Source organism: Cynocephalus volans, chromosome 1, assembly GCF_027409185.1.
Source record: "Cynocephalus volans isolate mCynVol1 chromosome 1, mCynVol1.pri, whole genome shotgun sequence".
Taxonomy (NCBI): Eukaryota; Metazoa; Chordata; class Mammalia; order Dermoptera; family Cynocephalidae; genus Cynocephalus; species Cynocephalus volans.
The window spans coordinates 25,281,077-25,294,108 of record NC_084460.1 but is presented as its reverse complement, the minus strand read 5'-3'; the positions used below and the strand labels follow the sequence as shown (position 1 = coordinate 25,294,108).

The 13,032-nt window shown below is 42.7% G+C and overlaps 1 protein-coding gene across 1 annotated transcript in view; it reads left to right on the top strand.

Moving 5' to 3' along the window:
• TMC2 (transmembrane channel like 2) overlaps nt 1-13,032 on the top strand; it is a 72,605-nt gene that overhangs the window by 40,754 nt on the left and 18,819 nt on the right. Inside the window, exons 11-14 of the mRNA XM_063086780.1 lie at nt 6,522-6,701; nt 8,140-8,289; nt 10,307-10,435; nt 12,773-12,840. Of these exons, the coding sequence (XP_062942850.1) occupies nt 6,522-6,701; nt 8,140-8,289; nt 10,307-10,435; nt 12,773-12,840 (527 nt within the window). The remainder of the gene's footprint in view (nt 1-6,521; nt 6,702-8,139; nt 8,290-10,306; nt 10,436-12,772; nt 12,841-13,032) is intronic.

Genomic DNA, 13,032 nt, shown 5'->3' with positions numbered 1-13,032 from the left:
TTGTGGGTAGGCTGGGAACCTAATACTTGTGATTAGCATCTGAAGTGGGGGTCAGTCTTGTGTGACTGAGCCCCTAACCTGTAGAATCTGTGCTAACTCTAATGAGTGTCAGAAGTGAATTAATTTTAGGTCACCCTGCTGGTGTCAGAGTATTGGTTTGTGTGGGGTAAAAAACCGACCTGTCTGGTGTCAGAAGTGTTCTGGAAATAAAGTGTTGAGAGTGCTGGGAGTATAGAATGAAAAAGTTTGGTTTTTTTCCCCATTCAGGCTGCCATAACAAAGTACTTGTTGGGATAATGGAACAATTTGGTCAGGCTCCCCTCACCTCAGAGCCAGTTCAGGGTGGTTCGGAAAACATTGTGTGGGTGGGCGGCGCCACTTTGGCTGGTCTTTACTGCGTTGGGCGCCCTGCCCTGCGTGGACATGTTTTTCCAGACCTGCAGCTTCCGAGGACCCTGTGGCCGGTTACCTAACTCAGAGACCTGCATGAAGGGGTCTGGTGACCCAGCCTGGTGTGTGTGGGGTCTGGTGACCCAGCCTGACATATGAAGGGTTTGTGACCCAGTCTTTGAATGGGTTTGAGGGGTCTGGTAGCTCCAAGACCCAGGTCTAGCTCGACAATCAGCCCAGTCGGTGCAGGATTACCAGCAGGTAAAAGAGCCCGACAACTGGCATGGTCGCCTAGCTTTACAATTGGTGTCATGAACAGGATTAAGAGCTAGACAATTGGCACTGTGAGCAGGATTCGTGACATTAGCCTTGCAGTAGCCCTTGTTGTAGCCAGACAGTACTTCAGACTGGGTAACTTAGAAAACAAATTTATTTTCTCATAGTTCTGGAGGCTGGAAGTCCAAGGTCAAAGTGTTGTCAGGTTTGGCTTCTCCTAAGGCCTCTCCCCTTGGCTTGCAGATGCTGTTTTCTCTCTGTGTCTTCCCATGGCCTTTCTTCTGTGCGTGTGTGTAGAGAAAGAGAGATCTCTGGTGTCCTCTTTTAAGGACACCAGTCCTGTTGGATTAGGGTCCTACACTTATGACCTCATTTAACCTTAATTACCTCCTTAAAGACCCTATCTCCAAATACAGTCACACTGGTGGTTAGGGCTTCAACTTATGAACTTTGAGGGGCACAATTCAGTCCATGAAGAATAAAGAGACAAAGTTTCTGGACCAGGATTTATCCAGATTAGGAGGAAGGGGGAATCTTGTGGGTTACTGTCCCCAAACTGACCTGCACACCCCGCCACGGGATTAAAGCCTTCAGGGTATGTGTGAACCTGATCTAAACCACCACCTCCAGTAACAACTGAGAGGACAAATTTGGCCCTGCAAAGGCTGGAAGTGGAAAAGAGAAGGAAAAAATGCTGTCCCCAGAGGCTTGTGGCCTCAGATCTTCCAGTGAGCAGACATACCTGGGACTCTCAAACCTTAACTTTGGTGTGAAGTGGTATGGATAGTAGAGCACCAGGCATCTGGCAGAACCAAACGCAGAACCTCTCTGACGCAGAGCATACCTATCTAGGCTTCAAAGAACTCCATGAATAATTTTTAAAGGTCTTGGCCAGAAAGAAGTCGAAGTTTACCTGGTATACAAGAAAATAAGGCAACCTGCCTGAAAGAAACCAAAGACAACAAAAATAGATTTGCACAGAGTTAGGAGAGTGGGGTATCAGAGATAAAACAGTGATGTTTGCCATGTGTAAAGAAATAAATGACAAACATGAAAACATCTACAAAGAACAGAAAAATATGGAAAGTGTCATAGAAGATTCACCAGGAATCCTGGTCTCTGGAACTTTGAGGATGAGAAAATTAGAATATAATTACCCATTTTTTTATCCCACATTACATACATGACAACCTCAGAATAACCATGCCAACACCACCACAAATATTATTACTAAAAACAATGTTAGAAAAAATGTTTGCATGTGCTTTCTCCCACCCCCCATTTTTTACATTTGTATGGTACATCATGTCTTAGTCCATTTGGGCTGCTATAACAGAATACCATGAACTGGGTGGCTTATAAACAACAGAAATTTATTTTTCACTGTTCTGGAGGCTAGGAAGTCCAAGATTAAGGTGCCAGCATGATGAGGTTCTGGTGAGAGCCTTCTTCCAGACCGCAGGCTGCCAGCTTCTCCCCTATCTTCATGTGGTAGAGAGCAGAGATAAACAAGCTCTTTTGGGACTCTTATAGGGGCACTAAACCCATTCATAAAGTCTCAGCCCTCAAGAATTTATCTAATCCTAATTATCTCCCAAAGGTCCCACCTCCTAATACCATCACGTTGTGGGGTAGAGTTTCAACATATGACTTTTTGGGGGGACACAAACATTCATCCATAACACATCTTCACAGCATGTAGTTATTATATATTACATTCTCTCCCTTTTAACCCTCATTTATTTTTAGTTCTACAAGTAGCTATACACAGCTATGCATCACTTAACAACAGGAATATGTTTTGAGAAATGCATTGTTAGGTACTATCATTGTTGTGTGAACATCACAGAATGTGCTTACACAAAACCAGATGGTATAGCCTACCACACACTGTGGCCATACTGATCACCATCTATATACAATTCATCATCGACTGAAACATCATTATGTGGCACATACCGTGTTTAATGGTCACCATTAGCCCTTATGTTGATGGTTTTCTATTCTATTCTGAGAGTTCCATTTTATTTATTTTATTTTGTTTTTATTTTATTCTAAGAGAGCTTTAGGAAGTGTTCATGCAAATAATATTCCTTGAGTACTTGCACATCATACAGTTTGTGCTCTTTATAATTAAAAGTCAGTTTTACTGGATATGAAATCCTTGGCTCACATTTTATTTCCTTGAGTGTCTTAAATACATAACTCCACTTTCTTTTGGCATAAAGCATTTATTTCAAAAGTCTGATAATATTCTAATTTTCTTTCTCTTAAAAATCAGTTGCTCTTTTTGCATGCATGCCCAGAGAATTTACTTTCCTTTTTTTTTTTAAACTCCATTAACTTTACTAGAATATTTCTTGGTGTTGGTCATTCTGGATGGATGATATTCTCAGGTACACAGTGTGTTCTTTCCAAATATTTTTTTTAATTTTAGGCTAATTCAAATCTTGTGTTTCAGTTTAAGAAAAGATTTATTGAAGTATATTTTTTTAAATTTGTTGTGTTCCTTTATTTGGTTTTCTTCTTCAGGAACTCCTATTACCCTTATGTTGAATCTTCTTTGCCTATCTTCAAAATACCTTATTTTATCTCAAATTCTGCTAATGTGTTTCTTCATTTATTTTTTATTTTTAAAATTCTCCTCTTTTTCTTCTCTTGTCATTATCATTATATTTATTTTTATTGTGATCCTTTCAGTTATTCTTCAACTTTAATGTGGTTTTTCCCTTAATTTCTAATTCTTCATAGAATTCTGTTACCCCATGTCTGAGTTTTTTTAATATTTAGAAGGAATATTCACCTTAAAGTTGGTCCCTGTCTGGCAAGGGAGATTGACTGGTCAATTTCAAGAACTGAAGTGGCACAAGATGTTTCAGCCCATTTCCAAATTAACCAAGAACTACCTTACACTCACCCATTATTGGACTGAGTAAAGTTGCTCACAGTTTCAGTTGCTGTTCTCAGATTGATCCATTGTGCTTTTCATTAACTGTTTATTGGCTATGTTAACATTCTCTTGTTCTCAAATTCATTGAACACTCCATTGATTCTCTTGGCTTTCTCTATACAGACTTTTAATTCCATCAGATCTTGGGGCTGTTAGTAGTTTGTTCCTACCCACTTGTATTTTAGGATTCAGGTGGACACTGCTTCACCTAGTTTTGTTGTCTATGGGTTTTTAGGGTTGTTTAGTTGCTCTGTCTAGCCTTACATGGGAGTTCAGGGAGATTCAAAACTTATGTTGTGGCTACCATCATTGCTGTGGATTGATTGAGTTGTGTCCCCCAAAGTTCATATATTAGAAGCTTAATTCCCAAACTGTTGAGGGTGGGAAATCCTATTATGGTAATTGAAAGGTGGGGCCTTGAAGAGGTGATTAGACTGCAGGACCATGCTGTAGTGAATGGATTAATAATGGTGGTCAGGGGTGTGGTTCTGAGGGCTTTAAAAGAAGAGCACATGAGAGGTTATTAGTCTCTCTCTGCTCCACCATTTTCTGCCCTGTGAGACCCCTGGGTTACTGTCACCACCACCAAGGCCTTCACCAGATGTGTTCCCTGGACTTTGGACTCCCCAGCCTCAGAAACTGTAAGCAATATATTTTATTTTCTTTATAAATCACCCAGTTTCAGGTATTCTATTATAAGCAACAGAAATAGACTAAGACGATCATCTTCCCAGAACTGTAAATTATTATTAGTAGTATGAAGATCCATTCACCATTAAAACCGTTATTGGGTTAGAAAAAAATTTTTAATTAAAAAAAATTATTTACTCTTAGGATGAAGTCCTAAATGGCTTTCCCTGACTTACCTCCCAGCCACACCAAAGTCATGCTTCCTCCTCCTCACTAAGCTGCAGCCACGTGGGCACTCTGTCTTCTACTGAAACGCCTTCTTCCTCACACTCCCATCTCACTTGAATAATTTCAGGTCTGAGCTTAAATGTTATTTTCTTATTTCTATTACACACTTTATGTACTTACCCTTTATAACATTTTTTACCTTTGTGATTATTAACTAGCTGTGTAATTATTTATGTCCACCTCTTTTTTTATTCTTTGTTGTATCTCCAGAATTTAGCAAAGCAATTCACACATAGTAGGTACTCGATAAATGCCAGATGGAGGAAGGACAAAGGAGAAAATTGAATACCCACAATGGGCCTGGCACTGTATGTGTATTATTTTACTTATGCCTCATAGCATACTGGCAGAGTAGGCATCATTATTCCTAGTTTTGCATAAAGTATCTGAGGCCCAGAATAGTTAAGATACACAGCTTGTTAGCAGTGGAGTCAGGATTAGGACCCAGAACCTGTCTGGCTTCAAGTTGCTCCATGGACGTACCTGATTGTCTAAGCTTACCTCTAACCCACCCTGGATCAGTGCGGCTGGACATAAACTCAGGCATTCCCAACAGTGGATTGGAGGTCCCATGGAGTTCCTGACTTGGCTAGAATGAGTTTAGAAGATGGGAAAGACAAGAATGCTGGGGTCCCCTCTGTAGGGTGGGAGAACTGCAGAATAGAGTCAGAGGGAAACAAAATCCCTTCCATGAAGCCATTACTGGGTCACTAAGCTGTGAGAGGGAAACAAAAGATGTCCAAGATGGATTCTGCCCTTAAGGGGATTGCAATTTCCTTAGGAAGCAGGCTTAACAAGAATAAACCAAAACACAAACAATAGTAGGCAGGAATAATGTGATCAAATAAGATGTTTGGGATTGCAGATGTGTTGCAGGTGTAAATGTCCATTAGAGCTGGAGAGGAAGGGGAATTTTGTGGCGAAGGGCAGGAATGACACATCTGTAAAGAGGGGCAGTGGTGGATGTGGTGGTGTGATGGTTCTCCGGGTGAGAAGAACTGCAAGAGCAGGTATGGAGGTGATGAGAAGCCAGGGCAAGGGTTGGAGCGAGAGAGTATGGGAGAGTCAAGACCAGCCCAGAAGGGTAAACCAACTTGCAATTTAGTGAACAGTTCAGGGATTTACTTTCCACTGGGTGAGCAGTTTTAGTTGCAGAGAGATGTCCTACTGTGGTCAGATTTGGTTATACAAGGCAGGATTCTCCTGAAATTGAAGCCGAAATTGAGTGCTTACCATTTACCAGGCAGTGAGCTAGTAGATTTATGTTAATTATCTCTTCTTACTCTCACAACAAGGACTGTCATCACCACTTTATACATGAAGAAACAAGAAGCTGAGAGAACTTATGTGACTTTTCCTCAGTTCCAAAGCCAGAAAGTGATAGAGCTGGGGCTTGAACCCAGACAGTGGACTCCAAATGCCATATTCTTTTTTTTTTTTTGAAACATTATTGATTGTACATATCTGTGGGATATAGCATTGAATATCAATACCTGTGTGCAATATGTGATGCTCAAATCAAGATAATTAGTATATTCAACGTTACACAGTGTAAATGCCATACTCTTAACCACACTCCTAACTCCAGTGTTGGCTCCCTTCTGCGATCTGAGCTTCCTGTCTCCCATGCTCTTGAGATGAGGGTTACCATGGTGACTCCTACCTAGCCTATGACTTCTCCATAATGCAAAGGACTGCCACTTGTGTTAACTCATTTGCCACTCAAAGAAAGTTTGCTATTTTTATCAACACTAATAGCAAATAATCATGACAGCAACCAGTTGCAGAGCAGTTATGATGTGCGGGCACATGCTGATGCCTTAACCAGGGTCACATAGCAAGTTGTGGAGACCCCAAGGTAACTCCAGGGATAGAGGAAGAGGCAGCAGAGAGATAGAGATGCATGAGCACCAGGAATGCAGGGTTAATGGCCAAGGAAGTAATAATATTGATAACACAGGTAACCTAGGCTTTCCTGATTTCTCAGGTAGAGATTGTGATGTCCCTGCTTGGGATGTTTTGTCCCCCTCTATTTGAAACCATCGCTGCCCTGGAAAATTACCACCCACGCATCGGACTGAAGTGGCAGCTGGGACGCATCTTTGCACTCTTCCTGGGGAACCTCTACACATTTCTCTTGGCCCTGATGGACGACGTCCACCTCAAGGTAAAAACCACAGACTCCTCCCAATCCCTGGTGTCTATGATATTTCCTTTCTTAACATAATAATTTCATTATGCATAATTCTTATTAATTAAAGTCAGCAGTTCACAAAGGAAAATGAAGAAAAAATATCCCCAGAATCTATGATCCAAAGACAACTATTGTTAATATTTGCAGTTCTTTACTGTCTTTTTCTTAGATTATCATTTTTTTCACATTGTGTCATTTGGTACCCTTAATATTTTATCTGCAGCCTTTTCCATATTGTTTTATAGCTGCCACAAATGATTAACAGCCAAGCAATGGTCCACTGGAGTGATATGTCATGGTTGACTTAACCAGTCATCAGTGCTCACCTGACAGTCATGGAGGGCCCACTATCTCAGGCCCTGGGGCACAGCGTGGAGCAAGACTTGGTCCCGTGCCTAGTGTGCTCACGTTCTGGGTCGGGAGACAGACTCGTTCCTTACAGCACACCGTGGGATGGGCTTCCATGAGAGCAAGCCCAGGGCAGCATGGCAGTGCACAGGAGGGGCTTCAGACCCCACCCTAGGGAACCTTAGCAGACACTGGAAAAAGCAGAAGGAACCACTAGGGCCAGCAGGGAACTGTGGGATGGCTGAACGATGGAGCGGAGGGGAAGATGTGAAAAACTAGACTGGGGCAAGGGCAGGATAATCACACTCCTCTTCCCTACCCCTCCCTCCTCATCATCAAGCATCGGGAACTCTTTGCTGAGGCTAACTGGAAACTATGTGAAGGTTCTAAGCATGCAAGTGAGTGGATCTGGCTCTCACCTACCCCTCCACCTTCGTCTCTGGCTTCCCTCCTGCCCCAGGAGACTGCTGCACTTTCCTGAGACTCACATTTCCTCCATGGGGCAAAATTCTCTCTGGCCTCTCTCTGCTCTTCTCTCGATGTTTGACCAGTTGACTAATCCTCCCTGAGGTTTTGGCCCAGATGTCACTGCCTCCAGGTAGTGTTCTGTGGCCCCCACTGTCTGATGTGGCTGTTCCTTTGTCCCCAGAGAAAATTTCTGACAGCTTATATCACTGTCTTCTGTAATTATCTATTCATCTCGGTCATTTACTAGACTCTGAACAGTCTGTCGTCTATCCTCACTGTCTTATATGCCCAGAATAGACCCCAAATAAATTACTCTCCAGAGAAGAATGAACGGCTGGATGGATGGATGGATGGATCCATACTAACTTAGAGAAGATAACTTCATGGGAAAGACCCAAGGACTTCAGCCAATTGTTCCCCTCTCCTGTGTAGCTTGAATACCTGGGGAAGGCATTTCTGGAGAGACTCTGTCATGGGGTAGGGCAGAGGCTAGATGTTGGGCTGTGGCATGTGCTAGCTTTAAGTGTTATTCCCGTGAAAACAGTTGGACCATCCCTGACTCCTTCCAACCCCACATCTCCATCTTCTGTTCTAGCTTTCTAATGAAGAGAAAATAAAGAATATTACTCACTGGACTCTGTTTAACTATTACAACTCCTCGGGTTGGAATGAGAGTGTCCCCCGACCGCCCCTGCACCCTGCAGATGTGCCCCGGGGTTCTTGCTGGGAGACAGCTGTGGGCATTGTGAGTAGTCGTGCTCTCTGAAAAGATGATTCCTGTTCTCCATGGCTGGTTATTCCTTCCTTAGTGTTTCCATTTCTAAGCCACAAAAGTGCCAAGCCAGTATTTGTTAGGAAGGTCCCACCTTTTCACTTTCGCTTTTTTTCAGTGGCACACATGTTTCTCTATATGCTCTGCATATCAGTCTAACACCATTTGGATTTATTTAGAGTTTTACTGCAGATTTCACTGAAAGCCTGCGGTTCTTAACCTGGAAATTGTGAATAAATACTCATAAAAATTGAATGCAGGATTCTGTGTATATATGCATCTGTGCATTTTTCTGTGAAGAGAACTAATAGATTTTACTAGAATCTTAAAAATTAAGAACCACCATTTCCTCTTATCCACTTTTGCTACTGTTGCTGTGGCTTGCACAGCATGGACTTCAGAGCCTAGTGTTCTTTGCCTTCTTAGGCAGAAAATTAACACATTCATGGGTAACACAGGGATTGGCTATTTTCTCTTCCTCAACTCCATCTCTTTGTGTAGGGTTTCTATTCACCTTCCACCCCAGGGAGATGCAGAGTTTATCACTTCTTTGTTGGTCCCTGAAGAATCTGCTCATATAGAGCATTAGACAACAGTGTTTTTTAACTCCATGAAGTGCCGTGGAGAAGGGAATCACATCACATGCTCATAGAACACTGCCTATAATTTCCCTGCAGCAGAGTCTCTTTCCCTTGAGGCCCTGGGGGCCTTTTCTCTACTTCCTTCATGGAGGCTCAGACTCACCACTTGTCTCCTCCAGTCTAGATTCCTCCATGCTCTTAAAATCCTCCTTGTCTTTAATGTGCAGAGCAATTCAGCTTCTCCAGCTGCTGCATTTCCAAACCCATCACAGTATGTAATAGATAAAGAGTCCTCAAGTCAATAAAAACCACCCTCTTTAGGAGGCAAAAGAGAGTCAATTACCTATATGATTCCTTTGGAATATTCTGCTATAGAAGATTTCATTTCCTGCTTCACCCCCTTGGATGGCATCTCTCTTGCCGTCCTCCCGAAGTGCCCATCACTCTTCCCATCATTGGTAAAGCTTGTTTCTTTCTGAGCTTGTTGGAAATAATGGGTTTGAGGTATCATGTCCTGCTCACCTGTATCCTCCACCACCTCCAGCCCCAGCCACAAGGCATCACATTGCACAGAGTAGGAACTTGATACATGTCAGCTCATCTTTGACTTAGGAGCACTAACCTGAGTTCTTACTAAGGTATAACCCGAAAACCCATCAGCTGTTTATCCAGCAAACATTTTTTAATTATCTTGGAAGATACAAAAATAAATAAAACAGACCCTGTGCCCTCTAGGAACTCCAAATCTATTAGTGTCTTAAAGGTCATGATGGTGTCTGGCAGATCTTTTCAGTTTTTCCAAAAAAAAAATAATAATAAATTATGTATACTCGATGAAAGCAAAGAAAGCTTTGTTCTTTTGCATTTAGGTCTTCTGCCGTGTGCCTCTGTGCAAAACCTGTCTTATTTTCTCTATATCTAAGAAAAAAATCTGATTGTTGGATGGTGAAGAAAGCCAGCCATTGTCCCCAGTCACTGATGGTCGCATTCAGTCTTAGCAGGGACAGCAGGCAGTTCAGAGCAGGTGGGCAAAGCAAGGGGTGAGCCTTCAGGTCCTATATCTGTGCATTAGTGATGACAGCTGCCAGGCACTGGGCATGGCCAGCATCCCGGTGATCTCTATATGTCATCACTGAGCTTCCCAGTAGCCCTGCAGGGTTGATATCATTATCAGCTTCAAGAGGCTCAGAAATTGTTCCAAGGCCATACAATTAGTAATTTGTAGAACTGGGACCTAAACTAAGCATTTTCCAAGGCCTGGGGTCCTTTCTCTGCACCACCACTCTGCCTTCAGGGGTCACAGGGACGAATCTAGGGAGGTAGGGGACAGTTTGTGTGGCTGCCGCCAGCAGGGAGAAGTGGGCAAGATCAAACCCTGACCACTCGCTTTTACTGGGTTTCTCCTGCAGGAATTCATGAGGCTGACCGTGTCTGACATGCTGGTCACATACATCACCATCCTGCTGGGGGACTTCCTGCGGGCTTGTTTTGTCCGGTTCATGAACCACTGCTGGTGCTGGGACCTGGAGGCTGGATTTGTAGGTCACTGTTTTATGACTATTCTGTAGAAATTCTGCCTTTCAGCCATCCTCTGTGATACCTGCAGTCAGATGTGTTCTCGTGCTGTCATTTCTTTAGATGCTTCATGCCTGTCTCTGCTCTGTGAAGTAGTGGAGGCTTCATCTGTGTTTCATTTAATGGCTCTATTTGCCTTCACAGAGGAAACTGCTTTTTCCCAGTGTAATTAGAAATGTGACCCTCTTCTCTGGGAAACAGTGACACTGGCCTTGGGGAAAAGCCGACATGCACTTCAGTGCTGAGCAGATGATGGGTAGACAAATGCCTAAGCAGCATCAGCTCTCATTAGGGAGACTGAAATCTTGGGGTGCACGTGAATGTTTCAGAAAGCCCTGGAACACACCAAGAACACAGTAACCTGTACTGTATTCTGGATTATGTTTTGAGAAACCTCTTTTGACTCTTATTTCCTCCACCCAGGACACTCCTCTTCCCCACTACCTAGTAAACTGCTCATACTAAACGTGTATCATTTCCTCTCCAGAGTAGCTTTCTAGGACCTGGCAGAACCCCTGGCCCACCCATCTGGCTGTGCATGTCTCTTCCACATCACCTCACTGGCCCACCCAGTAGACACTGGTGTGTGGGTACCCCCTGTTAGCTGAGCCCCTGGTGAGAGGCTCCATGCCTTGTCTACCTGTGCAGCCCTTTTCCTCATCTGCAGAAGGGTGCCTGGTCCAGGTAAGGGCCCTAGTACAGGTGTCTGTCATATTTTTTTCTTTTAGTCACCATCCACAGTTTTAAATGAGCTTACTCAGTTCCTCCTCAGCAGCAAGGAAAACTTCAAAATCTTATCTGAGAACAAGGATGAAAGAACGTCATGCTCAAGAGGATTGACATTGATAGAAAGACGTGATATTGCTAAAATATCATTGTCCTCAAATTAATTTATAAGTTCAACAAGATCTTAAAAGAATACTAAAGTTCATTCAAAAAATAAGCATGTGAGGTTGGCTGGTTTGCTCACTTGGCTAGAATGTGGTGATAATACCAAGGTCAAGGGTTCAGATCCAGCCAGCCACCCCCCAAAAAAGTACATGAACATATCCAGAAAAATTCTTTAAAAAGAACAATGAAGGGACTAAACCTACCCATTATGTTAAAACATATTATGAAACCATAGTAACTAAAACTGGTACTAGGAAATAGACAAACTTATCAACAGAACAAATAGAAGGTCCAGAAATAGATACAATCTACATGGGAATTTAGTTTGTGATAAAGAGAGCCTTTCAAACCAGTGGGGAGAAAAAGGATTGCATAAAAATGGGTCTGGACAACAGGTTAACCATTGGGTTGGGGAAAGAGGGACTATATCTCTCATCATTTCACCTAGGTAAATTAGTTAGAGATGAAACAAAGTTGTAAACATCAAAAAATTGAAATCATAAATTTCTAAAAGAAAGCACACATAAACTTAAAATCTTGGGGTGAGGAAGATTTTTCTAAGCAGGAAACAAAACCCAATAGATAAGTTTTTAAAAATATTTTTGTTGTTGTTGTTGTTGTTTTGTTGTTATTATTTCTCTCTCTATTTTTAAAATATTAAAATTTAAATCCCCAAGCTTTAACCCTCACCTGTCTGGCTTCTGTGTGTTTTCTCCTTTGATCCGTGCTTGCCTGACCCTCCCTTCTCTCTTTCTTGCCTTCTCATTTTTCCTGTCTCGTTCTTGTCACTCTTTATGTATTTCTGGAAGACAAGTGGGGAGGTAGGTTTCAGCCTATTCCACAAGGACCCCGAGTCCTCAGTGCTCACAGCCTTCATGTTCTGTCACATGCTTGACAAATCACCAAAACTCTGAAAATTAGTCAGGCTGAAAACGTGATCATTCCTTTCCGAGAACTGCTCTCAGTCTGCAGGAAGATGTGCAGGACAAAGGAGAGATGGAGGAATGAGTTGGTGTTTGTGTGTTTGAAAGCTTTCTTTGCACTTGACTCCTCATTTGATTATTTGTATTTCACAGTTTATTAGACTTACTCCTTGATTATAAGCTCAAGGTCTACTTCTGATTAAAGCATTGCTAAAATGTTCCCTTAGGGGTCTGGGGCCTCCCAGGAACACTCTGTCAGCCTACAGGCCCTAAAAAGTAGAAGCTCTCACATTTTTTATTTAAAAAAAAAATACATTGGAAAAAGTTCTAGCTTTGAGAACTTCAAAACTTTTCTTAAGAAGTTGAAAACATGTTAAAGAACCCCAACTCTAAGGTTCCTCTCCAGCTGCTGCCAGAGCAGGCTCACTGGATGTAGCAGGGTCTGGCTGACACCACCCCACACGCCTCCTTTCTCTCTCTCTCCAGCCCTCATATGCTGAGTTTGATATTAGTGGAAATGTGCTGGGTCTGATCTTCAACCAAGGGATGATCTGGTGAGTTATATGTCTTGTCTGGGGATCACCTCATTTGGGGAGTCAAAAACTGGAATCCCAGGCTTTGCCACTCACCAGCTTGGAAGAGGCTGAAGGAATCATCCTGCCTCTCTGAGCTCCCTTCCTCCACATGAGAAGTAGAGGCAGGATCAGATGAGAACCAGGACAGTGTCTAGCCCGCCCACGTGCTAC